General features: G+C 43.3%; 1 protein-coding gene across 6 annotated transcripts in view; it reads left to right on the top strand.

The window, feature by feature from the left end:
• UBR4 (ubiquitin protein ligase E3 component n-recognin 4) overlaps positions 1-27,217 on the top strand; it is a 66,431-nt gene that overhangs the window by 396 nt on the left and 38,818 nt on the right. For all 6 annotated transcript variants that reach the window (XM_015882452.2, XM_015882451.2, XM_015882450.2 and 3 more), the window contains exons 2-49: positions 2,994-3,091; positions 3,472-3,575; positions 3,821-3,950; positions 4,053-4,192; positions 4,360-4,462; positions 4,588-4,729; positions 4,871-4,995; positions 5,353-5,477; positions 5,722-5,781; positions 5,899-6,089; positions 6,310-6,409; positions 6,491-6,628; positions 7,098-7,215; positions 7,640-7,827; positions 8,326-8,485; positions 8,619-8,704; positions 9,592-9,761; positions 9,946-10,228; positions 10,748-10,880; positions 11,066-11,145; positions 11,664-11,792; positions 12,000-12,182; positions 12,393-12,515; positions 12,606-12,835; positions 13,463-13,587; positions 14,169-14,266; positions 14,394-14,551; positions 14,988-15,197; positions 16,208-16,309; positions 16,847-16,947; positions 17,441-17,639; positions 17,872-18,060; positions 18,394-18,457; positions 18,645-18,836; positions 19,001-19,071; positions 19,203-19,350; positions 19,653-19,880; positions 20,087-20,257; positions 20,358-20,540; positions 20,724-20,882; positions 21,468-21,620; positions 21,918-22,145; positions 23,018-23,175; positions 24,258-24,429; positions 24,588-24,789; positions 25,072-25,235; positions 25,327-25,543; positions 25,851-26,067. In XM_015882452.2, the coding sequence (XP_015737938.1) occupies positions 2,994-3,091; positions 3,472-3,575; positions 3,821-3,950; positions 4,053-4,192; positions 4,360-4,462; positions 4,588-4,729; positions 4,871-4,995; positions 5,353-5,477; positions 5,722-5,781; positions 5,899-6,089; positions 6,310-6,409; positions 6,491-6,628; positions 7,098-7,215; positions 7,640-7,827; positions 8,326-8,485; positions 8,619-8,704; positions 9,592-9,761; positions 9,946-10,228; positions 10,748-10,880; positions 11,066-11,145; positions 11,664-11,792; positions 12,000-12,182; positions 12,393-12,515; positions 12,606-12,835; positions 13,463-13,587; positions 14,169-14,266; positions 14,394-14,551; positions 14,988-15,197; positions 16,208-16,309; positions 16,847-16,947; positions 17,441-17,639; positions 17,872-18,060; positions 18,394-18,457; positions 18,645-18,836; positions 19,001-19,071; positions 19,203-19,350; positions 19,653-19,880; positions 20,087-20,257; positions 20,358-20,540; positions 20,724-20,882; positions 21,468-21,620; positions 21,918-22,145; positions 23,018-23,175; positions 24,258-24,429; positions 24,588-24,789; positions 25,072-25,235; positions 25,327-25,543; positions 25,851-26,067 (7,248 nt within the window). The remainder of the gene's footprint in view (positions 1-2,993; positions 3,092-3,471; positions 3,576-3,820; positions 3,951-4,052; positions 4,193-4,359; positions 4,463-4,587; positions 4,730-4,870; positions 4,996-5,352; positions 5,478-5,721; positions 5,782-5,898; positions 6,090-6,309; positions 6,410-6,490; positions 6,629-7,097; positions 7,216-7,639; positions 7,828-8,325; positions 8,486-8,618; positions 8,705-9,591; positions 9,762-9,945; positions 10,229-10,747; positions 10,881-11,065; positions 11,146-11,663; positions 11,793-11,999; positions 12,183-12,392; positions 12,516-12,605; positions 12,836-13,462; positions 13,588-14,168; positions 14,267-14,393; positions 14,552-14,987; positions 15,198-16,207; positions 16,310-16,846; positions 16,948-17,440; positions 17,640-17,871; positions 18,061-18,393; positions 18,458-18,644; positions 18,837-19,000; positions 19,072-19,202; positions 19,351-19,652; positions 19,881-20,086; positions 20,258-20,357; positions 20,541-20,723; positions 20,883-21,467; positions 21,621-21,917; positions 22,146-23,017; positions 23,176-24,257; positions 24,430-24,587; positions 24,790-25,071; positions 25,236-25,326; positions 25,544-25,850; positions 26,068-27,217) is intronic.

Here is a 27,217-nt window from a genome sequence, read left to right as displayed (position 1 = left end):
TGGTCTCTTTTCAGTAGTGCGTGGGGACAGGACTAGGGGTAATGGGATGAAAGTACAGCATAGGAAGTTCCTTAATAAGAACTTCTTTACAGTGAGGGTGACGGAGCACTGGAACAGGCTGCACAGGGAGGTGGTGGAATCTCATTCTCTGGAGATATTTAAGACCCGCCTGGACGCCGAGCTGTGTGACATGTTGTAGGGAGCCTGCTTTGGCAGGGGGGTTGGACTCGATGATCTCTAGAGGTCCCTTCCAACCACATAACTCTGTGATTCTGTGAAGGGAATTGAGTTGTGAGGGAGCGGCTGAGGGAAGGGGATGGGTCAGGCTGGGTGAGGGGAGGCTCTGAGAACTCATCGCCCTCCAGCTCTTGGTTGTGGTGAGGTGGGGTCGGCCAAGGCGCTTCTCCAGCGATAGGATGAGAGGGAGTGGCTTTATGTTACACAGAGGCGATGCGTTGGCACAGCTGCCCACCCTGGGTCACTGTTCAGTGTGATGTGGCACTGAGGGACGTGGGCAGTGGGTGCAGTGTGGTGGGGTTGGACATTGTGACTTTGGAGGCCTTTTCCAACCCAAATGACTCCTTGTAATGCTGCTGGGTGAGGTCTGTTTCCTCCCCTACCCGCTGCCTGGCATTGGGTAAACTCTGCACATCCCTTTGGAGTCCTGCAGGGCAGAAGCTTTTATGTCATGCCTCGCGCAGGGGGAAAAAATAGCTCATTACTGCACAGAACCGTGTTCTTCTGTTCTAAGAACCAGCCTATCTTTAGATTTCTCATTAAAATATGCCCCTTTTGTCATATTTTTTTTCACAAGATTGATAGTGAGCGGGTTGGCTGCTTGATCCACAGTGTGGTTGGATGTCCTGGCACTACAACAGTGAAATCACCAACATCATTCGTTTTGAAGTGAATTAAGATGCTTCTTTTCCTGATAGCTCTTCTATTTTAATCCTAAGCTTAAACATTATCGACTCCTTCTCTTATTACATTTATACTCGGGGATGAATAGATGTCAACCTCGTGGAAAGACCCAGAGAAACACAGTTTACAGAGTCTGTGATGGGGCTGATTTGTCAGCAAAGATTGTCAATAGGGAGAAAGCTGCACCTGCTGTTGTACCTTTCCTTGGAGGAGGGTGCTCTGTGCTGCTGCCTTACATAAAGGGTCTATTTCTGGCTGCTTGAGGTTTGGAAGTAGGAGAGAGAAGGAGGTGGTATTCATTGCTGAAGGGTTGTATTGATGGCTGGCTTCTTAGTTAGTGTGAGTAATGATTTTCCCTGGTAAGCAAATGTTATTTAAGCAATAAATCACAACACAATGGCCTGAAGCTGTTATCAAGTTTCACTGTATATACACTATAACACATTACAGGTTAAGCTGTTACCTCTTTTCTTGTCATTTGCAAGGACTTGATGATGACAATTAGCAGACAGGTGCCTTCCACTTTATGACCACAACTTGTTTAAATAAATCTCAATGCTCTTATTGTCCAATTGGGGTGAAAACCCCCACTCTGGTTCACGTATCTGTACCTATACCTGCACCTATACCTAGCTATACCTTTACCTATACCTATATCTGTTCCTATACCTGCAGGTATTGTGTGTTGCTCAGCTTGACCTTTATGGCAGCGAGCTCATTAGGTGCTGCCAGTTTCTTCTGTGCTCTGTTACTCCCAAACTGTTCTCACTCGTTGTCTTAAAATACATCATGTGCACCCACAGCCGCTGATTTAGAGCTGGCCGTAAAGCAGAAGGTGAGCAAAACGAGTGTCTGACAGCAGCACAAATGCGTTGGCGCATCCAGTGTCTGACAGTGCTGGTTGTTGCCAAGCTTGAGGAATTGTCCTTTGGGTTGGGAATGGTGCCCATGACAGCTGGCAGCCTCTGCCTCCAAGCAGCTCCCTTGGAATAAGGTCTTCTTGCCAGAGGTGGAAGAGTTGCTGTTATTAGAAGCAGGGTGCCTGGTGAAGCTGTCGTGCCAGCTTTTCATCCAGCTCACTCATTGCCTGAGCGTTTCTGTCATCTGCGAATGGGAAGGCAATTAATTTAAGTATTTAATAAGCGGACATCCACACCACTTTGGTTTATGGGTGGACTCGTGGGCTGGCCTAGCCCTGCAGGCAGAGCTCTGCTTCTCATTGTGGCTGCCTTCAGGTCGGTGCAGATGGGACGTGGGGTGAGGCCTTCCCACAGCTGCCTTCGGTGTGTCGTTTCTGCAACACATGGCCACTGTCTGTGGCCAGCAGACCTCAATGGGAAGCCTCAGAGCTTTGACTCTCAGTGTGCTGACAAGTCTTTTGCTTCCCAGTTCTTACTTTAGCTTTGAGTCGACGTTGAATTTACACTGGTGTTAATTTGTGTGCAGGGAAAGTGCTGTAAAGCTCTGAAATCACCACCCTCTGCCCACGAGGCTGATGACAGCGGATGTATTCTTCTGGACTGTGTGCTACCTGCCAAAACTCTTTGCTCCTCTGCTTGTGCACATGTCGCATTGAGTATTTGTTGTTGTTATGCAATGGGCTGGTTTTGATCCTTCTGTTTTGCAGAATTGCATAAACTGCTGTTGGCTCTGCCTTGGCAGGACGGGAATGCCTGTGCTGCAGCCCTGGCATCAGCAGAACAAACAGCCCCAACTTTACGGGCAGCTGACTTTAGAGGAACTTAAAGATTAATGAAAGCTGACAGGAGGGTGATTGTTAGAGAGGCTGACTTCTGGTGATGGAAAGGAAAAGTACTGGCCATACTGGGGGCTGTTTGCTTAAACTTCCAGTGTAGGCTGTAGTCCTGATGCCCTGATTTGTCTTCAAGCCTGAGGGTACACAAATGGGATGCAGGACAAGATCCTGTCCTCAACACTTTGATTTGGAAAGATCGTGTGATCTTAATGATCTTGTCTTACACGTGTTAATGGATATATCATGTTCTGAGTGTTGTATGGCAGCCGCTATTGTGCCGTATCGAATTGACGTATCCCTTCTTCTCCTATTGCAGTGAATCAGAAATCTTGCACCACGACAAACAATACGAGCCTTTTTACTCCTCCTTTGTTGCACTTTCAACACATTACATCACTACTGTGTGTGGTCTCAGTAAGTGTTCTCCATCCTCTGATTTTACCCTTGTACAACAGCTGAAGGATAGTGAAAGTAGGCCTGAGTTGTTCTCTTGAGTATTGTCTCAGGCCCCGTTTCTGAGTCAGATATTAATGCAGTCCATAAGCTCATAAATGTTGCAAGGAAACCCATCGTATGTGCCTGTGTTAGAAGGTTTTAATCTTGCTTTCCTGGTGTTTCTTAAGTTACATTTTAATTAGACCAAATTGACACTATATCTCTCTGTTAGACATGATGGACAATGTATGCATGAATGCATGCTGTCTAGCATTCTGCTTTATCAAAAGCATTAAGAACATGCTATACCAAATTACTTCAGGTCTTGTCCTAACTGATGCTACCATCTGCTTTTTCAGTACCCAGAAACCAATTGCAGTCTGTGGCTGCAGCATGTAAAGTCCTGATCGAGTTCTCCCTTCTGCGTTTAGAGAACCCAGATGAAGCGTGTGCTGTTTCACAGGTGAGCACAGATTTTAACCACGTGGCCCTGAGAGCAAAAATGGACTCTGGCCTCTTAATTCCTTAAATATTTGCTCTGATGTTGTGCAAAGCAAGAGTGCCATCACGACCTTTGCTATGAGATCAGATTGGATCTGAGATGCTGCGGTTGCATTACTCATAATGCAGCAGCTGAGGGTGAACGATGCCACTAAATACTTGGAATCAAGAGAGTTTATGATGTATTTGATGCCTTTTACTTTGTAGAAACACCTCATTCTGCTGATAAAGGGGCTGTGCACAGGCTGCAGCCGCCTGGATCGAACAGAAATCATCACTTTCACAGCAATGATGAAATCAGCCAAGCTGCCTCAGACCATCAAAACCCTCTCTGATGGTAGGTGGTTCAATTTGTTATATTGCTGTGGCAATGGAGCGAGCTGTAGAAAACGTTATGTGCTTTGATGGATGAAATGGTGTTTTGCTGTTTGCCCTGCAGTAGAGGACCAGAAGGAGTTGGCTTCCCCAGTGAGCCCAGAACTAAGGCAGAAAGAAGTACAGATGAACTTCCTGAATCAGCTGACATCAGTCTTTAACCCCAGAGTTTCAGCATCACCATCAATCATGCCAGAGACACAGGTATACAGCTCCAGAGTAGAAGCAGCCTGATTTCTAACATGAATATGGGTGCACTCAAGGACTTGTCTGAATTCTGTTGCTGATGCACCTTGCTGCTTTGTAGAGTCAGTGCAATGCCCTATATTTTTTGTGCTTCTGTGATATATTTAGTTTGTGCTTGATTTTAGGTGGAAGGAGAAAACGAGGATCAAGCTTCTGCAGATCAAACCTCTGCAGCAAAGACAAAAAGCATATTCATTGCTCAGAATGTAGCCAGCCTGCAAGAACTGGGTGAGGATAAGCTCTGTAACACTGCAGGGATAAAGCAAGCATTTCTCCTGATGGCTGTTAGATCTGTTCTGCTTAGAAGCTCTCCCATGCCACAGTAACAGTAAAACACTGTTTTTGTTTGGTAGGTGGCTCTGAAAAGTTGCTACGAGTGTGCCTGAACCTCCCATACTTCTTGAGATACATAAATCGGTTTCAAGATGCTGTGTCAGCCAACTCATTTTTTATTATGCCAGCTACTGTGGCAGATGCCACTGCTGTTCGTAACGGGTAAGATCGTGTCATCACTCTTCTTTGGTGTATGCTGGGTGCACTGTATGAGAGGAAACAGCTGTACCAGCTGTACCATGCTGCTCTCATGAGCACTGTACAGATTGCATTGCTGATCCTTAACCTGTGTTGTTACTTTAGGTTTCACTCGCTGGTAATAGATGTGACCATGGCACTGGATACTCTGTCTCTGCCTGTGTTGGAGCCCCTAACGCCCACACGGCTCCAAGATGTGACTGTTCTTGCTCTCAGCTGTCTCTATGCAGGTGACTGATTTCCTCTATTTTTAGGCCTCTAAGTCATTCTTGCTTCTTCTCTCCTTTGTTACCTACACATTTGTGGCTCACCCCACAAGTAATCTTCATTATGGATGCGACAGCTTTACCCCATACTGTGTAATGTGGGGCCTGGGGCAACGTGAGCTTTGTTCTGGTGGTACTGAGGTTCTGGTATGTTCTGCAAGTGTGACTTGGTGACTCAACATCTTAATAACCTGTAATTTCTTCCCTCTCACATAACATGTGTGAATGTCTAATTCTGCTTGTTTCTGTGTGCTAAATGGGAAGATTTTGTGCCAAGATTGGCTTATAAGAAGGCCGTTACCTTCACTTATTTTCATCCAGGTGTGAGTGTGGCGACTTGCATGGCCATCCTACACGTGGGTACCACTCAGCAGGTACGGACTGGATCTACGAGTTCCAAAGAAGAAGACTATGAAAATGATGCTGCTACTATTGTACAGAAATGTGTAAGTAGATGGGAAAGAGTGTGTTTGTTCATTCTTGGCAAGCGAAATATAGAACTTGTATTTGTTTGGATTGCAGTAGGTGCTTGTTATTTCTAGGCAATAGACTGGCTGATAAAGTAATTGGGTTGGCTAATTGCGGATAGGAAACAGCAATCATGTCTGGAGTTTGAAAAGTGTGTGGGCTGGTTTAGTTATTGCCCAGTCCAATGCTTAAACATTACTGTGGTTTTATATCTATTTGCAGCTTGAAATCTATGAGATGATTGGACAAGCCATCAGCAATTCACGCCGAGCTGGGGGTGAGGTAAGATCTGTGCCCTTCAGGAAGCTCTTATTATGCTGTTGTATTTTGGCATTTGGATTCACACTATTTTGTTTGGTTGTTATTTTTTTTTTTTCCCCTCAACCTTTTGGATGATAGCATTATCAGAACTTCCAGCTGCTTGGGGCCTGGTGTTTGCTAAACAGTCTCTTCCTCATCTTGAACCTCAGCCCCACAGCATTGGCTGATAAGGGGAAGGAGAAAGATCCATTGGCTGCTCTTCGTGTCAGAGACATTATTGCTCGGACCAAGGAGGGCGTTGGGTCTCCCAAACTCGGACCTGGAAAAGGGTATGTAAGGACCCCACTGGAGTATTGTCCATGTAACTGTGCAGAGCAGATAATTACTATGGAGTCTCGTTGGTCTCGCCATTTGTTATTCAAGTCTTGATTCTTGAAAAGAAAACGAGTCACCTTTTCTTTTTCAATTTAGCAAAGCAGTTCCTCAGTCACCTCACTCAGTCTGCTTCCCCCCCCCCGTAATTACATTGTATCTTTTATTTTTCCATAGACATCAAGGGTTTGGTGTTCTGTCAGTGGTGCTTGCAAATCATGCCATCAAGTTGCTGTCATCCCTCTTTCAAGATCTGCAAGTGGAGGCATTGCACAAGGTGTGTAGGTAGCTCTTGTGAAACACTTGCCCTTCTCTGCTGAAACATGCTTTAAATTCTCTCTTCAATGCTGCCCTCCAGGGCTGGGAGAGCGATGGCCCACCAGCAGTGCTGGATATCATGGCTCAAAGCACATCGATTCAGAGAATCCAGCGGTTGATAGATTCTGTACCACTCACTAATTTGCTGCTGACTTTGCTGTCTACGTCGTATAGAAAGGTAGGAACTGGTGTGCAGCTGGGGGAGATATCTGAGCAACTCCCACTGAGTGTCATCTGCGTGGAAGAATTCTCTCTTTAGCTGTGAATATGCAAAGAAGAACTGACAGTGTCAAGCAAAGGCGCTATCCCTCCTCATTTGGAGGCTATAAATTTGACAAACTTGTTGTAACAAAATAGCTCTGTAAGCACGGTGGCATTTGTGAATTTAACGAGAAGATGAAAAGGCCGTGTTCAGAACAGATGCTTTCATGTTAAAGCTGTTACTTGAAGTGTTGCTTAAATTCTTGGCATGCATAATTTCTTTTCAACCAACCCGCATAAATTCTGATACAACTTTAAGGGAGAGGGATCTTGAGAAACTGTTAATAAATCGCTCAACTGGAATTTACTGGAAGTGAATTAAAATGCTTTAGATAATTTGTTTTCATATTCTTTTGTAATTTAATTTGTTCTGCTGTTCCTGTAAGGCGTGTGTCTTGCAACGTCAGAGAAAGGGCTCCATGAGCAGTGATGCAAGTGCCTCCACCGATTCAAATACTTACTACGAGGATGATTTTAGCAGCACTGAGGAGGACAGCAGCCAAGGTAATAGAGTTTCCAGCAAAGAAATTAAGTCAGGGTTTTATGCTGTTTTTCAGACATAGTGGAAACCTGGCTACTGGGATTTTTGCCTTCTTGGGCTGAAATAACATGTAATGCTGAAAATATGAAGCAGTTTGTGAGATCTGTTTGGCAGAAGCAATGCTGACTGTACTCCTTTGTGTAAACTGAAGCCAGAGAGGCTGGTATTTGGCAGTATTTGCTTGAGAGGAGGGTGGAAATAATTTCATCTTGTGAATTCCCACTGTAAAACTGCTGAGCGTTGTGAGTGGAAGGGAGAAATGAAGATTGCAGATGCTCTAACTCTGCTCACTGAAGTTCTTCTCCAGGCCTTTACTGTACCAAGTCCCTTGTGTGAGGTTGTTCTTTACAACCCTGTGCTTTTGCCTTTTTCTGCCTCCTATGTCAGATGATGACAGTGAACCAATCCTTGGGCAATGGTTTGAAGAGACGATATCTCCAAGCAAAGAGAAAGTGGCCCCACCACCACCCCCTCCACCACCACCCTTGGAGAGCTCTCCTAGAGTCAAAAGCCCAAACAAACAGACTGCTGGAGAGAATGGGAACATCCTGGCCAGCCGCAAAGATCCAGAATTGGTATGGAAAGGTCTCCAGGGTTAATGAAATGATGTGTGCTGTAGCTAGCTGTGTTGACAGGTAACGTGATATGTGTCAGATATTAAGTATACTGCTGATGGAGGATTGGCTTTGAAGAAATATGTTTGCATTATTCTTCCATCAAGTGGAATATTGCTGATGTATTGATTATTGCTAGGGAATCAGACTGAGAGTATCAGTGTGGGTTACAAAGGAAGAGGGAAAATGAGGGCAGAGCTATAAGTGAGTGAAGTTGCTGATGGAATGCTGTTAGTGTTGGGGAAAGACACCAAGAAATTCTGCTGCCAGGAGTTTTAGAGACTTTTTTTCTCTTTTTTAAGAGATCTACTAAACTAACTGCATTGCAATGAGTAAAGTAAATCTGCTCTCTGCTGCCAGGGCTGTTATTAGGGAAATTGATCTTTTTTACCAACAGTTCTGGCTTTTTTAATGTTTTTATTGTTGCTTTCTACAGCGTGTTTCTCTTTTTCTTTTCAGTTTTTGAGCCTAGCTTCAAACATTTTGAACTTTATCACTTCTTCTATGCTGAACTCCAGGAATAACTTCATTCGCAACTACCTGAGCGTCTCTCTTTCGGAGCAGCACATGGCAACGCTTGCTAGCATCATCAAAGAAGTGGATAAAGATGGGATTAAGGGTGAGTGAGCAGTACTTCTCTGTTGGAAATCATAGATAGTAGGATTTGCAGGTGTCTATTTTTATAGTTCCATACAGAAATCTTAAATATGGGAGAGCAACAGTAAGTAAATGGCTCAATCTCTGTATTACAGGCACTTCGGATGAAGAGTTTGCTGCTGCACTGTATCACTTCAACCACTCCTTAGTGACCTCAGATCTTCAGTCCCCTGCCTTGCAGGTAAAGCCATGATGAATATGTAAATGAGATGAACAAATGTTGGTGTCTGTTCATGCTTCTGTGTGGACTTTGCACCTGGAGTAGCGTGTTGTGATTCCACTTGGCCCTAGAGAATGGTACTTTTCAAACAGAGCTTGGAATGTTTTGGATCCAAATTGAATGATGCTTTGCAGTGTGTAAGCTTAACATCCAGAGTTCAGGTTAATCCACTGCATTTTGGAGGTGATGAAGGCTGAAGGAGAAGTGGGTTTGTTTTGGAGACTTGCCTCTATCCATTTGTTAGCAAGAGGCATTCCTGCAGATTTACTTTGCTGTCAGGACTGATGCCAAAAGGCCTTGGAATTCTCTCAGGAGAATCAAGTTAATCCCTTTGCTTTCATGCGCTAACCTTGTAGCCTTTAGGTTTCTGTGCTGGGTCATGGGCTGACCTGACTTAACACTGTAAGTAGGGCTTGCTTACCAATCAGTGTATTCAGAGCCTATGCTTTTAGTTGTCTATGTTTAAAACATCATTTTTTTACAGTTGTTTTTTCCCCTAAAAGCAGCTGAACAACCTTTTTGCTGAAGCACAAACTGTAGGCTGATCTGTATGATTCTACCAAAGCCTAATATGTCCTGCTCTGATTTTGTGGCAAATGAGTAGAGGTCATTAATGCCATTTTGTCCTGTTTTGGTGCTGAAGTTCAAAACTTGTTATGTCTTAGGTGGCAAAATGACAATGGCAAAATATCCCTCAGTAGCTATGTGATATATTTAAGATTAGAGAAATATTGCTGTATTAGCCATTTACAACCCCTGGGAACAACGTTCTTTATTCAAATCATGCTTTTAATTAAAGAAAGCAGGCAGTACTTCCTTCTTTTCACCAAGTCTCTGCTTTATTCCAGAACACACTTCTTCAGCAACTGGGAGTTGCCCCTTTCTCTGAAGGTCCATGGCCTCTCTACATCCACCCTCAAAGTTTATCGGTGCTCTCACGACTTCTCCTCATTTGGCAGCATAAAGCCACTGCCCAGGGAGACCCTGACGTCCCAGAATGCCTTAAAGTTTGGGAAAGGTAAGATAATATTATTTTAGCTTGAAAGTCAGTCATCATCTTTGTGAAATCATCGATATTGATTAGAAGAATAGGCAGAAAAATGAAACGATAAAAATATTTCTCTAAGCTCTGGTTAAAGAGATCTTAAAGATGTATCAAAGCAAGAAGAAAGTCATGTATCAACTTCCTTTCCTACTGTCAGGTTTGTAGGCACGCTGAAGCAGAATGCCTTGCAAGGGACTCTTCCCAGTGATGCAGAAGATCTGAACGTTGAACATCTCCAGCTGCTGCTGCTTATTTTTCACAACTTTTCTGAGAGGGGCCGCAGGTCTATCATGATGCTCTGTATCCAGACCATTGTGGAGCTGACAGTGAACATGGACACCCAGCAAAGTTCTGTACCGCTTATTGTGGCTCGCCTGCTCTTGGTGTTTGACTATCTGCTCCATCAGTATTCCAAAGCCCCTGTGTACTTATTTGAACAGGTAAAATTTTGTGATTCTATTCTGAAATGTAGCTCACTGCTCAGCAGAAATCTGTGACAATCATTTGGTGCATTCTAATCTCTTTGGTTTTGTTACCAGTCTTTCAGATTATAATGAGAGAGTAACTGCTGTTGTTGATTCCTAATGGCAGGTTCAGTTGGAGCATACATTTGTGATGTAACTGCTGTCCTAATAAATCCTGCTGGGAACAGGGTGAAAGCCCTGCCTCATCTTTCAAAGTTGTTACTATTTTGGGTATTTAGATATCATTTCAAATACTTCATATGCACTGTTCTTGCTTTAGCTTGTCCCTATTGAGTTATGGCACTGTGCTCATTAATGAGATGCTAGTATTTTGTGTATGGCTTTTTCAGTAGGTGGAAGCTCGTTAGGTAGGATCCAGGGCTTCCCTCAGAAGCTGAGAAAACTGTTGTAGGAATGGGATTGTTTGTGTCTTAATGGCTCTTTGTTTTGTTATTGTCTTTCTCCTACTTAATGGCTTAATGCTTTTCTACTTAGGTGCAATATAATTTGCTGACTCCACCCATTGGCTGGGTGAGTGGGTCTCAGGACAGTAGCAGACGAACCTCTGTCCCACTCTATCATGGTTTTAAGGAGGTAGAAGAAAACTGGACCAAACACTGCTCATCGGGTAAGAAAGAACCTGTGAGGAGTTTTTTGTTCCAAGACTTGCTTTTGCAAATAGATGAAAGCCATTCCCATGGCCTGGGTACCTTTTCTTGCCTTTGAGACACGTACTTAAATCAGATAAAAATGCACGTAATTGTGCTTGAGCAATTTTAGTAAACAACACTTTTGCTGTTTATGACCTTCCAGATGCAGTTCCACAGCCAAGGTTCTACTGCATCCTATCCCTAGAAGCTTGCGAAGATGATCTGAACCGTCTGGATAGCACGGTACTGGGATTTATATGTCTGTAAGCCTTCAAAGGGCAGTGTTGGCTTGACAAGTGCCAGGGCAAACAGATGAGAAGGAAGGACCTGAGGCAGTGGCTAGAGCAGGAATTTTATCGAAATGGAGAAAAGAGAAGTGACTCAGTAAGATAACGTGGGACTCTTTTTTTGCACTGAGTTGTATGTCAGGGAAGTCCATTTGCAAATTCAGATGTACTACTATGAAGCTATGTTGGACAGCTTGTCATAATACATGTGATTCGATTATTTATGCTGCAAAGCAGAGCCCCATCATATCCACAGTTACTTCTCATTTCTGCTAAAACATCTGAGGCAAAGATATTATAAGTAGGGTTACATTCCCATTCAGTTTGATCCAATTCTTCCAGAATACCTGGCAGAATTAACTTCCTGAAGTCACATTCTTGCATAGTTATGGTCTGTGGGTGTTCTGAATACTTAACAGAAAGTATAAATAAATGCAGATGCAAAGCAGTGATTGTGACTGTTATCTCTTGCAGGTCTGTGAGGTCCTTTTCTCCAGGACTATGAAATATGATGAGCTTTACACAGCGCTGACTTCGCTACTTGCAGCGGGGTCACAGTTTGATACACTCAGGAGGAAAGAGAACAAAAATGTCACTGCACTGGTAAGACTGTTATGTGTTGCTGTAGTATTGTCTGTGCTGAGGTGTAACAGGTTTTCAATCTTAGTGTTTTCAACAAAGTATTCACCATGTTTGCCTGATTTAGCACATCTATACGAGTCTGGAGCCCTGATGAGATCATTTCTGTAGATAGAATGGTTGAAACTGTCACCTTTCTTTACCAATTTATCCAACCGTGCTCTTGTTTAGGAAGCCTGTGCACTTCAGTACTACTTCTTGATACTGTGGCGGATACTGGGGATATTGCCTCCATCCAAAAACTACATGAATCAGTTGGCTACAAACACACCAGAGATGAGTGAATGTGATATTTTACACACGTTGCGCTGGTCTTCTCGCCTGCGAATCCCATCTTATGTCACATGGATCAAGGTTAAAGTCTCATCTTCATTGGGGGTGTTTTGTAATGTTGTTTGTTAGTAAGAATGTCAGTTTCTTGTTCTTCTATGCTTAGTGCGTGTGGGATTTGTTGTGTGGGCATGGTTTGAAGTGGGAACTTGTCTGCGTTTTCTAGCCTGGTAGTTGGCAGAGTGCTTTATTATAGAGCACTTTTAAAGTGTGGTCTTTTTCTGGCATCTGTAGGATCACCTTATCAAACAGGGGATGAAAGCTGAACATGCTGCTTCTCTCATTGAATTGGCCTCCAGCAAGTGCAGCTCAGTAAAATATGATGTGGAAATAGCAGAAGAATACTTTGCTCGACAGGTGAGCTGATTCAGATACAAACGTGCACGTGGAACATCTGCTTTTGTGGGATGATTTGCACTTACAGTTCCAATTCATTCATATTTTAAGATATCTTCATTTTGTGGCATCGACTGCACAACTATTCTCCAGCTGCATGAAGTTCCCAGCTTACAGTCCATTTACACCCTTGATGCTGCAATTTCCAAGATCCAGGTTTCTCTAGATGAGCACTTTACCAAGCTAGCTGCAGAAACTGATCCACATAAGTCTTCAGAGATGACCAAGAACCTCCTACCTGCTACGTTGCAGCTTATTGACACTTATGCTACATTTACCAGGTACAACCCATAGAATCTGTGATAGAAATAATGTTTTCTTCTGTACGTGAGGGTTTTTATTTTGTTTTGTTGGTAGAGAGAGCTGGATCTGTTAATAGTCCAGTATAGATACCTTAACTTAGATCCTTTAGACTGACCATTGTTTTTAAAAGAAGGCAAAGCTACTCGGGATGTAATTTGGTCATTATTTCTAAGTAGGCTGATCTTACAAGACTTCCTTGCAAGTTTAGCAAAATCAGCTTTTCCTCCAAGTATGAAACCTCTTCTTACCACTCTGTAGGACAGTGCTGCTTAAGGTTATTTCACTCTCATTATTGAGACTGTCAGAGACCATCAGAGAGAGGAGGGGAGTGTTAATTCTTAGATTAAGAGTCTGAAGTCTTCTAAACTCTCATTAGCCCCTATGCAGAAGAAAGCAAAAGTAAATCAGCTTTTTCTTTTGAGCAGATGCTTTTGCTGGTAAGAAGCTTAGAGGAGATAAAAGCCTCGAACTCTCATAGTGATATCACATGAAGTATGGGGCAGAACTTCAGAAGTTTGCTTTCTTATCTGTCACCATATTGACACAGTTAGTTATGAAACTCAGAACTGCTTCCTTGAAGTGAATCCTTTTCCTCATGAATGCAGATCTTACTTGCTACGTAGCCTCTCTGAGGAGGGCTCCAGTGAGAACAAGCCTTCTGAAGAGAAGCTACAAGGTTATGCTGCTGTCCTGGCCATTGGATCCAGCCGTTGCAAGTCCAATACTCTAGGTGAGCATCCTGCATGGTTCAGATTTCCTTTTGTGCACAGGTAAAGCTTTCTACAGTGTTTCCAGCTCTGAGCTTCAAAGTTGTGTGCTGGCTGATGTGCTCCTTCCCCTCTACCACCGTGTTCAGATGACTGTATTATCCTGTCAGCATCAAACTGGGAAGTCTTTTCTTTTTATTATTGTGGCAGCTGAAAAAGAGGGGCAAGCCTTGAAAAAGTAACTAACTTGTGAGCTTATCTGGCTTCTTAAAATGCTTTTATAACCATTCTGGTGCTCCAGTAGAATGACATGGAAATATATGGCAAACTGTGAAATACTCATGTGTTGAAGACAGCTGTGAATTAGTATTTTTGCCACATTTCCTGTTCTAATGAAGAGAAAGAAGCTGATGCAAACTTTAGGAATATTTTTGACTGGTAGAGGAGCATGAGAGTAGCCTTCAGCAGGATAACAGATAGAACTTAGCTACAATGGTGTCCTGGTTAACTCAAGGTCTAGTTTTGAACAGTTTTTAGAAGTATTCTGGTTTTCAACAGGACTTGTGGTATTACACAGTGACTTACAATTCTGGATTGCTTGCAGGTTCAATGCTTGTTCAGAACTTACCTTCAGCTGTGCAGACTTTATGCGACTCATGGAACAACATTCATACCAATGAATTTCCAAACATTGGCTCATGGGTGAGTCCTGCCTTGTGGGTTGAACCAGCATAATCTTAACTCTCTAAATTAGTGGGAATGGCAAATAGTCTGCCTTTCTGCTAAACACAATTTGGTTTGATTTTCGTGTGTGTGTCTCAACCCTTAGCGCAACGCCTTCGCAAATGACACAATCCCTGCAGAAAGCTACATCAGTGCAGTTCAGGCTGCCCACCTTGGTACTCTCTGCAGTCAAAGTCTACCTCTTGCAGCTTCCCTAAAGCACACCCTTCTCTCCTTGGTCAGACTCACTGGGGATCTCATTGTGTAAGTGGTCTTTTTTTATATTAAATGAATAGCTTTTCAGTTTTGGTGTGGTATCTCCAAAAGGTAGAGTCCTTGATAAGGAACCCTTAGTTGGGTTAGGAGGCTGTGGATACCCCATCCCTGCAGGCATTCAAGGCCAGGCTGGATGTAGCTCTGGGCAGCCTGGTCTGCTGGTAGGTGACCCTGCCCATAGCAGAGGGTTGAAACTGGGTGATCATTGTGATCTTTTTCAACCCAGGCCATTCTATGATTGTGTGAGGCCATATGGATCAAATCTGACTGTGACTATTTTCATTCATTTATGTGATCTTTTCAAAGCGTAAGAAAGAAGTGACATGAAAGAACTGTTTTTTTCCAGGCATTTAACACTGAGATAATCTGAAACAAAATAATTGTCTACACTGCATATAGTTACCTACTTATCTTTCTTTTCAAGCTGGTCAGATGATCTAAACCCACCACAGGTGATCCATTCCCTGTTACCCCTCCTTTTGGAAACCAGCACAGAGAGTGTGGCAGAGATAAGCAGCAACTCCCTAGAAAGGATCTTGGGTCCTGCAGAATCAGATGAATTCCTGGCACGTGTATATGAGAAATTGATCACAGGGTGCTATAACATACTGGCCCATCACTCTGATCCAAACAGGTAACGGACTGTGTGGCTTCTAGTTCTCTTCCAATTAAGCTGTGTACAAAGAATTACTACAGTGTATTTAAAAATCAGTGTAGTTTCTTGAGCAGCAAGACAGAGAGGCGAAAAATCAGCTTATTTTTATCTGTTGAAGACTATTATACTTGTTGACTGAAAATGTAAGATACTTTATTCAGCTCACCAGCATTTTCAGCATTGCAGTTTAGGCAGCACGGATTTTAATCATCTCTTCTAACTCTGGATGGATCACATATGTATCTGGATAGTTTTTTATTTAATCAAATAGAAAATTATGTAAATACAAGCACAAAATCAAAGCTGGAGATGCCGACCTAACTTGCTTTATGTTCCTTTGTCTCTATTCTTGCTGTTTATAAGGATGGCTAATCCCTCCTTTATCGTGGCCAACTAGCCAGATTTATGCTTCCCACCCCTTACTTGCTATGTATATAGAGAGAATAAGCTTGGTGCACAGATGTTGATTGTGCCCATCTGAAACATAAAACCATTAGGCGTGATGATATTGCATCTTTTTAACACTGATCCTCCCCGGATGGAGGGTATTCAGAAGGAGATCTGTAGCGCCTTCTGTTAGAGAATGTAAAAATAATTGGATTTTGCTTGCAGTGTGTGTTGTGGAGCAAGAGTGAGCACAGTAAAGAATGGGTGGAGTAACTGAAAGAGATTGTAAAAGAACAGCAAGTTGGAGGAATTTGAAACATGAGAAGCTGGAAAGATGTAGATTGTTCTAGAATTCCGTGTTGCTTGCCTACAGTGTGTGCCCCTTTTTTTCCCCTGATCATTTAGTGGATATATTGGTCTTTATGTGATGTTTGTTCATCAGTTGCTTTTCTCTTGTCTCTTAGAAGCAGAGCTTCTTATAGCTAGTGGAAGGTTTGTTACTATTGTGTTAGCAACATTGGCTCTTATTTTGCTTATTGGCTCTTGGAATTATTGAAATTATTCTTATATATTCTAATTAATATGCATTTTTTGACCTTCAGTGGCCTTGATGAGTCCATCTTGGAGGAATGCTTACAGCATCTGGAGAAACAGCTGGAGAGCAGCCAAGCTCGAAAAGCCATGGAGGAATTCTTTTCAGAAAGGTAAAATCTGTGTGAAAGTTGTAAAGCAAACACATCACTTCTGTCAGTTTGTCAGCTCTTCAGGAATGTTAATGCCTTTGTGCAGAACAATGCAGACCCGTGTAAGGACAGGATAGCCTTCAAGCAGTGCAGGAGAGTGAGAAGATTTTCTGTGTGGGAGAAGACTTAGGATTTTGTCATTCCAAGTAAAACATGAGCAAATCCTTGTAGAGATCAGCACTGGAGGTGTAGTGAAATGAAAAGCATCAGGATTTTGGTGTGAGGTGCTCTGTACTATAAGACAGTGCAGTTTAAGTTGTGATATCCCAGTTTCTCTCTGTCCTCTCAAAGCAAAAGATGGCTCATTGTAGGGATGAAGGTGGGGCACTGAATTACCAAGACTAATTGTGTTGGAAACTGCTAACACCACAGTAGTGATACGAAGAGATATAAAAGGGTTAAGTGGAGGAAAGCTTTTCCCTCATTGGAAAGCTGACTTAATGTCTGGTTTTGGGCTGTTTTGTAAAGCTGGCTTTAATTTTCACTCTCTTCATATAGTGGAGAATTGGTCCAGATCATGATGGCAACAGCCAATGAAAACCTCTCAGCAAAGTTCTGCAACAGGGTGCTGAAATTCTTCACCAAACTCTTCCAGTTAAGTAAGTGGTTGTGTTGAATATCCTTGTCATGTCCTTGTCTGCCTACTGCTGCTGTTGGATTGGAGAGACTGCAATAGGAAGGTGCTTGAAAGAAAATCTCTAAAAGGAATTGGTGTGACTTCTTCACTCTTAATGGTTTTGTGTCACCTCTGTGTGTTGCTCATTCCTTTCTCACTTCCTCTCTTAAGCTTCCCAAGTTTATTTGGCTTTTTTTCCTTTTAATACCAAATAACAGCTAATTTTAGTGTTAGAGAAAGATGAACATGATTTAGGTCTGAGCTCACGTCAGGAAATAAATGAAGCATCCTGAAAACAATTGCATTTGCTTGTTATAGCTGATTGCTTTTCCTAAGTAGGAGAGAAAGCAAGGGTTTTGCACCAGGTTCCCATTGCAAGTAAAGTTTTTATCTGAGTAAGACCATTAACAGAGGGAAAGCCACCTTCAAACACATTCACTGTAGCATCTGTCACTCACTGTAGTTTTCTCCATCAGCTGAGAAGAGTCCCAACCCCAGCCTGCTGCGACTCTGTGGCTCTTTGGCTCAGCTGGCTTGTGTGGAGCCCGTACGTCTCCAAGCCTGGTTAACCAGGATGACCATGTCTCCACCCAAAGATTCAGACCAACTGGATGTTGTTCAAGAGAACAGGCAACTGCTACAACTCCTGACAACTTACATTGTTCGGGAAAACAGGTGAAGTACAGCTTTTGTCATTACTTTGTGCACTGTGGGTTTGTTTCAGTCTCTAGATACATAAATTAATTGAGTTCTTGATTGCTTCCTTTTGTCAGCTTTCAAATGAAATGGTTGGGGCATAGCTGTTGCCTATGAGGCCATTGCTGGGTCAGTGTTCTTGCAATGTGGGCCTTAGCTGCCCTTCCAGTAGGTGATGTGCAGCGTCTGAAACCTTCTCCTTTTTTATTAGCCAAGTTGGAGAAGGCGTGTGCACTGTTCTGCTGAGTACTCTGATACCAATGGCAACAGAAATGTTGGCCAATGGTGATGGCACAGGCTTTCCAGAACTGATGGTTGTGATGGCGACTTTGGCTAGTGCAGGACAAGGTGCAGGACACCTCCAGCTTCACGGAGCTGCTGTCGATTGGCTGGGCAAATGGTAAGAGCAAACTGTATACTGCTATTTGTTCATTTGCTTCAACTAAATTATCTTTTTTTCTGATAATAAAGGAACAGAAGCACATATTTACTGATGCTCACTTATTTTGTTGTTTGGAGTATAGGGTGTCTGAGACAAGCTAGGCTGTGTTCCCCCACCACAAAAAAACGTGGTTTCTTCATCTTTTCTGCTCTTGATGGTTTAATTAATCACTACATTGTTACACTTGCTGTTGCTGAGCTAGAGCAAATTCAGTGCTTGAAGCTAACATGGGAACTGAGTTTATACCTCCCAAAGGCAACTGGTTGTAATGATCTTCTCTATGTGTTACAGCAAGAAATACCTGTCTCAAAAGAACGTCGTAGAAAAAATGAATGCTAACGTCATGCAGGGGAAGGTAAGGCACGGCTTTTGTTTTACTGGCAGAAATAAGTCTCAGGCCGAGGTGCATCAGCTCTCTTGTTGCATAGTGAGAATTTGAAAGCAATTTGACTGGGGGTGTGTGCATTGTATTTTCCTGCTTTATAGTAACTGCTATGAGATTTAAGTGTTGCCTCTCATTTTCATTCATCTGGACTTCATAGCATGTTACTATCCTGGAGTGTACGTGCCATATCGTCTCTTACCTGGCTGATGTCACTAATGCACTGAGCCAGACCAGTGGACAAGGACCAAGTCATCTTTCTGTCGATGGCGAGGAACGGGCAATTGAGGTGGATTCAGATTGGGTGGAAGAGTTGGCAGTGGAAGAGGAGGACTCTCAAGCTGAAGATTCGGTAGGCAACAGACACAGTTAATGCTGTAAATGAGCCAGGTGGTTCTAAAACTTACTGCTGTTAAAATACTCATGTAAATGTATGGGAGACGCATTCTGTGCCACATGCCTTAGATGTAGAAGTGCAGTTATAATACCTTACCAGAATGCTTTTCTTCTTAATAGGATGAAGATTCTCTTTGTAATAAACTCTGTACCTTCACCATTACACAGAAAGAATTCATGAATCAGCATTGGTAAGAATCTCTCAAAACTCTTGGTCAGAATTTCAGCCTGCTAATTCAGGCCATTAAAGGAAAAAAAACTAAATGCCGTCTATGGAGCCTTCTGGAAGGACTGTGTTACATAACCAACTTATTTTATGCAGGTATCACTGTCACACTTGCAAGATGGTTGATGGGGTTGGTGTTTGCACCGTTTGTGCTAAAGTTTGTCACAAGGATCATGAGATTTCTTATGCCAAATACGGATCATTCTTCTGTGACTGTGGAGCCAAGGAAGATGGCAGCTGCCTGGTAAAGTGTCTTAATTCCACTTAACATTACAGCATGCACAAGTTAGCCTGAGCTGTGCAGCTGGTACTATCTTTTTTCATGTAGCAGCAGAGTAGCTTTATATCAAAAAGGAACATTTTTATGGTACTTGGATGGGGAGTGGTGTGCAGGATACTGTTTTCTTGAAAATCTCTGCTTTTTTTAAGAGCTTTGCATTCTGTTTCTTTGGAGTTGCCTTAGTCTTGTTGCTGTTACAATCTGTATTCATTTTGTCAGTGATGTCAAGGCGGTTTAGGCTTTTAACATTCCTTTGTCATCGCCAGGCTTTGGTGAAGAGAACTCCTAGCAGTGGTATGAGCTCTACCATGAAGGAATCGGCCTTCCAGAGTGAGCCCAGAGTGCCCGAGAGTGTCATTCGACATGCAAGCACCTCTCCAGCAGAGAAGGCCAAGGTCACCATCAGTGAGGGAAAGGGCCCTGATGAAGAAAAACCCAAGAAGAGCAGCCTGTGTAGAAACGTTGAGGGCTGTCGAGAGGAATTACAGTCCCAGGTATAGTTATCAGCTGGCTGTTAGAAGGAAAGTGTTCAGTGTAGAGGATCTTAAGCAAGCAGTGTTGGTTATCAGCCCAGCTGCTTGGTTTTTGAGGTCATTTTTTTGATACCAGAGATCACAGAAGTGACTTCTGGTTTTAAAAACAAGTGTGAATACCCAGCAGGAGCACCTTGATCCTCACTTGCCATATCTCTTTCTTGTAGGCCAACTTCTCCTTTGCTCCTTTGGTGCTGGAGATGTTGAATTTCTTAATGGATGCAATTCAGATCAACTTCCAGCAAGCTTCAGCCATGGGGAGCAGCAGTCGTGCACAGCAGGCTCTCAATGAGCTGCATACGTTGGACAAGTCAGTAGAAATGACAGATCAGTTGATGGTACGATACTAAAGGACTTATTCTGGGTTATTAACTTATGGGTTGCTTTTAACATTCAGTGATGCACTTTTAAATGCTTTGTCCGTTGCTAATGGCTCAGGTCCCAACTCTTGGCTCCCAAGAGGGTGCGTTTGAGAATGTCCGCATGAACTACAGCGGTGATCAGGGCCAGACGATCCGGCAGCTGATCAGTGCACATGTGCTGAGACGTGTGGCAATGTGTGTGCTGTCATCCCCACATGGACGTCGGCAGCACCTGGCTGTGAGTCATGAAAAGGGCAAGGTGAGTTAGTAAGGTCTTCTGTCAAGGATTGCATGGCTTAGAACAACCATTCGTACTGCAGAGGAAAGAATTCTTAGAGCAGAAATGGTGAAAAGCACAGGGATGGCACCATAGAGCTACAATGGAGATGGCTTTCTCTCTGAAATTGTAAATCTGGGTAAGTAAGTTCACTTCTTTTTGCAGATTACGGTCCTTCAGCTCTCAGCATTGCTGAAACAAGCAGACTCCAGCAAAAGAAAACTGACCCTCACACGTCTTGCATCTGCACCTGTTCCCTTTACTGTACTGAGCCTCACTGGGAATCCCTGCAAGGAGGACTACTTAGCTGTGTGTGGACTGAAAGTAAGTGCCTGACTAATTCTTTCTTAGACAGCTGAAAGCCTCATCTCAAAGCCATCTGTGGTTTTCTTTTGAGGAACTAGCTCAGAGCCAGCTCCAAAGGTCTGTCACTAATTTGAGCTTATGAGTCACATTCTTACTATATATATAAAGTAAAAGAGGCAGTACCTATATGAGTAACATAATACATGGGGCAGTGCCTCAAAATAATAGTTCTTAATGTATTTAGGCCAGGTTTGAAGACAGGAGTCAAGGTTTATCCATGTGGAACTTGAAGTGTGTTAGACCTGCTCTGTAACAACTGGTGTATTGTAACAAGGACTTGCTTTTTTGTATTCTTCCAGGTTTGGATTCAGCTTTCGCAGTGCAGAAGCCACAAATCTGTTATTTAGCTGAGAAACAGCTGGAACAGCATATATATATTTTTAAACTGACATTCATGTCGCGTTAAGAGCAGGAATTTTAGATTCTTAGTGCATGAATCATTATTGAAGTTGAAATGAATGCCAGCTTTTAACTCTGTTCTTGGCTTGAAACATATACAGGTATTTTGTTCTGATATTTGAGCAATTGTTTTCATTACTCCAGGACTGCCACGTGTTAACATTCAGCAGCTCTGGATCAGTCTCTGACCATCTGGTACTTCATCCCCAACTGGCCACTGGGAATTTCATCATTAAAGCTGTGTGGCTGCCAGGATCCCAAACAGAGCTTGCTATCGTGACTGCAGACTTTGTGAAGGTATGCTTTGTTCATAAGCTTCTGATGATTTGTGATTGTCTATTTCAGACTTAAAGTCTGGATCACTGCTGACTTGCATGCAGAGGAGTTATATTCATAGTTATAAATAAATCTGAAATATAAGCTTGTGCTAGTGCAAGAAAAGGCAAAACCAAATAACTCAAAGAGCAGAAAAACGAACTGTAACATGTAGTAGGCATCCCCTGCTCTTAACTTTTGTCCATTTATGCTGTGGGGGAAAAAAAAAGACTGTTTAGTTTCTTAGTGTTTTGACTCTTTTCTTCATTCCTCCCACAGATTTATGATCTCTCGGTGGATGCCTTGAGCCCAACGTTCTATTTCCTTCTACCAAGTTCCAAAATCAGGGATGTCACTTTCCTCTTCAATGAGGAGGGAAAGAACATAATAGTGATCATGTCTTCTGCCGGGTACATCTATACACAGCTCATGGAGGAGGCAAGCGGTGCCCAGCATGGTCCATTCTATGTCACCAATGTGCTCGAAGTCAATCATGAGGACCTAAAGGTACTGATGACTTCTCTTTCTTGTAGTATAGGCACAGTGACTTCTCATTTTTTTTAGTCTTACAGTCGAAGGCAGAAGTTTCCTTTCCTTTTATTCGCTTTATTAAAGCTTGCTTATCTAGATCAGTGAGTTTGCCATTCCTCTGAGGAGAGAAATATCCTTGCAGTGAAAGGGAGTAGGGGTAAAAATTAAACCCCTTGATCCTTTCATCTAGAAAATGTAGCATGTTTTTCCATGGCTCCCTCTGAAGTTATGCCCAGCAGGATTTCTCAGCAGGGAGACGTCTTGAGAGCAGTGCTGTTCAGAGAGAGGCACACCAGAGGTGTGGCAGCAAGAACAAATGAAGTTACTGACCACTGCTGGGGCTGCATAGGTGGAATGAGCCATTGTTTCTGGTTCATAGCAGCTCTGTATTCTTGGGATGTGCTATGCATCCCAAGGTGACTTTAAAATCCTCGCATGTTTTGCTCAGTGCTTTTCCCTCAGCCTGCATTTTTGAATCAGGGAAATAGATGAGAGGAAGGGCCTGCAGAACAGCTCCTTTGTGAGCTGGGAACATGGGGAGTGCTCCGTGTGAGGCTGCCGTACAACATTCAGGCACGCAGATGCAATAGCTGTGGGCCCTACTGGCAATATGCAATCTCAGTATCTCATTTGGAAGTCTTTGAAGTATCTGCTGGATGAGTTCATCAGGGAATTTAGCTTAGAAAATGTCATTTTGGACTTGTTTTCTCTCACAGGTGGAGAGGGAGTGATGGAAAGGCTTTTGGAGTAATTTGATCAGTTGGGAAACTTAAAAGCCTGAATGCTTGAGAGTGTTTCAGAGGATGCATGTCTATCCTGAACATCCTTATTTCTCTCTCATCCTACAGGACAGTAATGGCCAGGTAGCAGGAGGTGGTGTGTCAGTGTATTACTCCCATGTCCTACAGATGTTGTTCTTCAGTTACTGTCAAGGCAAATCCTTTGCAGCCACCATCAGCCGGGCCAGTCTGGAAGTGCAGCGGCTATTCCCGATTAACATAAAGAGGTGAGACTCAGGTGCAAAGCCCCTTTGAAGTTTTTCTGTCAATTTATTAGTAATAAATATTACTAATTAACAACCCAGTTCTAAATAGCCAAAGCCTGTAGTGAAGTCCCCCTCTTTGACTGATGTTTTTTCATTGCTTGTAATGTTATTTCTGGCCTAATATCAGGATGAATTGAAACCAGAGCTGACTGTTTCAGTGGTGGGATGCATATGCATCTCTTCCCACTAGGATTCCACAACAGAAAGGTGGTTTCAGAGCAGCTTTACTGCACTTTGTGGAGCTGCTTCTGGTGCGGCAGCTGGAACTGATGGGATTACCCACCCTCACGGAGGCTGCAGAGCAGGAAGCCTTTGTTTCCTTTCGGCACCAGTACTGCAGTGGACCTTGTGCATTGTGCATATTAAGGCTTATTTTCAGGCTCCCTCGAGGGAAACCAATCTCTTATGCTATGAATGTGGCAAGAAAAAAATCTGTTCTGTCATCTGCTCTGACAACTGGAGCTGGGCATTTCAGCCACAGGCTCATTGCTGGCTTGACACAAAGCCACTATCTTGAGTAGGCCCTGAGGATGGGTCATGTTCCAAGAGCTCTCTGTCCTCAGTTATGTTTGGCTTAGTGTTCTTCAGCTTTCTATTTTCATCCAGTGGACAAAGTCACATAGATTCTCCTACACTGGCCCTTAGTGCTACTGAGTGTGCTGAAACATGGAACTGTGTATCCATGTGAATGAAACCTACGTACCAGCTTCCTGTGCTCGAACATAGCAGTATGTTGCTACCCCTAATGGTAGCCTGATAACAGCTTGCTTAAGTTGCAGTATCACAGAATTGCAGGGATTAGAAGGGATCTCAAGGTATCATTGAGTCCAAACCCCCTGCTAAAGCTAAAGTAGGTTGCACAGGTAGACATCCAGAACTTTAATCTCAGGTCTCTCCTCTATGAACTGGGTACATATGTCCCTGGCAGTTCAGTGATACGAATTCCAGCAGTGGAGGAAGTGTTAACTGGTCTAATGCTCATGAATTTTTATGTGTTTCCACTTGTTGCTTCTTAATGTCATTCTGTCCTTCATTTCTTGCAGTTCAAATGGTGGGAGCAAGACTTCACCAGCACTGTGTCAGTGGTCTGAGGTCATGAACCATCCTGGCTTGGTGTGCTGTGTTCAGCAAACCACAGGTGTCCCGCTGGTGGTGATGGTGAAACCAGACACCTTTCTTATCCAGGAGATTAAAACCTTGCCAGCCAAAGCAAAGGTCTGTGGAGATTCTCTATATTTTTGGCTCTCCAGGTGTAATCCCTTGTTCCAATATCAAGATCTCTAGTTTTGGCAGCCTTTTTAATCCAGAGTGTTTGTTTCTTCAAGCAGCAGTTGCCAGGTCCTTTCCTTGACTTCCACTGTCTGCATTCACAGATTCAGGACATGGTGGCCATCCGCCACACAGCCTGCAATGAGCAGCAGAGAACTACTATGATCCTGCTGTGTGAAGATGGCAGCCTGAGGATCTACATGGCCAATGTGGAGAACACCTCCTACTGGCTCCAGCCCTCCCTGCAGCCTAGCAGTGTCATCAGCATCATGAAGCCTGTCCGCAAGCGCAAGGCAGCTGCTATTGGTAAGGGACTTCTCCTGTTTCTCGTGCAAAGTAGCAGTAGCAAATAGAAACATGAAGATGGATCAACTTCGTGTAGATATTAAGACGTTCCCTTTTGACAATTACCTCAGGTCTAAGTACTGGTTTGGCTGAAGTCTTTCTATATATCTATGTAACAGTATGTAGCTATCTGGCTAGTGTGGGTGTTTCCAAAGGAGGAGAGCTCTTCTTGCAGGTTGTTTTACTGTATCTTTGCCTCCTGACAATATTTAATGTCAGAAACATCCATCTTATCTCTTCTAGCAACTCGCACATCCAGCCAAGTGAACTTTCCTATTGACTTCTTTGAACACAACCAGCAGCTCACGGATGTGGAGTTTGGAGGCAATGATCTGCTGCAGGTCTACAATGCTCAGCAAATAAGGCACCGGCTCAATTCAACTGGCATGTATGTGGCCAACACAAAGGTAAATGAGGGCACTTTGGGCATTTCATTGGGCTTCAGGGTGATACTCTTGTCCAGAGTGATGATATTCCTTTGTGATTTATCTTCTGCAGCCTGGAGGTTTCACTATTGAGGTTACAAACAACAACAGCACGATGGTGATGACAGGCATGCGGATCCAGATAGGCACACAAGCAATAGAGAGAGCACCCTCATACCTGGAGATATTTGGCCGCACTATGCAGCTGAATCTGACCAGAGCTCGTTGGTTTGACTTCCCTTTCACTCGTGAGGAAGCCTTGCAAGCAGACAAAAAACTAACCTTCTTCAGTAAGTCTTAGTTAATCGTTTGCTTTGCCTACCTGTTGGTTTTGTTTGGCTGTGCTGAAGCTACTTCAGCTCATAGTAAGGAGAGTTCCCACAAGCTGTTACTTTGACCTGACCACAGAAACAGTTTGAGGGGCAGATCATGCACACACAGTAGCTGTTTCTTTAGGGCCTGATGGATGAATGTACAGTAGGTGGAGGTAATAGAAAAGGGAAGTAACCTTGAAAAGGAGATGAAACTGTTAGTGTGGGCATACAATCATGCAGCTTATTTTGTTAGTTATTGAACAAATTTCTCTCCTCACCACAGTTGGGGCTTCTGTGGATCCTGCTGGAGTCACCATGTTGGATTCCATAAAAATCTATGGCAAAACCAAAGAGCAGTTTGGATGGCCTGATGAGCCCCCTGAGGATTTCCCATCTGCTTCCGTGAGCAACGTTTGTCCCCCAAACCTGAATCAAGGAAACGGTACTGGAGACACAGAGTCAGCTACTCCTGCTGCTACAAGTGGGACTGTCCTGGAGAGGTATCTCTGCAGTCTTTCTTGTATTGCTCCTTGTAAATGAACAGTAGCTCTAGAAGGCTCCTAGTCATATTTGTGTGCCTTTCAATAACTTGGAGAACATAGGGTATTAGTGCAAGGTTCTCACTGCCATACAAAATAACAGCTGAAAAGCTGATGGTTCTAAGGAGAGTCTTGTGCTCTTGATTTATCTGGTGAGTTAAAGAGGGAGAGTTCTGTGTGCATGCTTCATGTTGCTAAATCAGTTTGCTGTAGGAGTCTTGAAGGGCTAAAGTAGATTTCTGCTTTCTTTGGTGCATTTTCTCATTTCAAGTTAGTCCTCTTCCATTCCCTGGAGCTCACCAAGTTTAGGCCTCTCTCAAGTTGAGTTTGGAGTGTGACTTTGCTTAGAGTGCTTCCCAACAGCTTGTCTTAATAACCTGTATGTTGCAGGCCTAACTACTTCAGGGGAGAAGGTGTTGATTCCTCCTCCAGTATCCCTATTGAGACTCATAGGGGTGATCTGGGGATATATTGGGCAGAAGAAATAGAACTTTTTTGATGTCCATCCCATTTGCTTTGAGCTTATTCAGTCTGTGCCATGCAGTCTGGCAAGCTAGCAAGGATGAGAGGGTAACAGGTCAGAGGAGAGATAATACTGCTGAAAATTTGGCGTTCTAAGCTATATGCTGCTTGACTTTGAGCAAGTCATAGCTAATTGTCTTACTGACATCCTCACATGAAAGTTCAGGACTTGAAGTACCAGTTGCATCCACCTGAACGACCTGTTTGGACACTGATTGCTGTCCTTTAATGTTTTATCTTGGCATTAATTTTGTCCTGTGTGTAATTTCTCTTTTCTTCCCCCCCCCCCCTCCGCTGAGACATCTCCACCAGATGTCTCTCTCTGCACAGACATGCCTTGTGATTTCCCAAAGCAGTGGGATTAGATCCTAAAAACTTGGAGCTGAAAGAAATGATGCATTTTATTTTTACATACAGAACACAGCACGGTTACCTTACAAAGGGCCTCTTGGACAGGAACAGCTAAAGCAGCTTTTCTATCAGAACTTCAGTGCCTGTACTTCAGATTTGAAGCTCCAGTTGTGCTTTAAGCATTGTGCTTGGCTTCTCTGTGCTAGGTGGCCTGGGTCTCCTTTATCCATTGTGCTAT

Source organism: Coturnix japonica, chromosome 21 (assembly GCF_001577835.2).
Source record: "Coturnix japonica isolate 7356 chromosome 21, Coturnix japonica 2.1, whole genome shotgun sequence".
Taxonomy (NCBI): domain Eukaryota; kingdom Metazoa; phylum Chordata; class Aves; order Galliformes; family Phasianidae; genus Coturnix; species Coturnix japonica.
The sequence above is the reverse complement of the archived record's forward strand: the minus strand, read 5'-3'. Positions and strand labels throughout refer to the sequence as shown.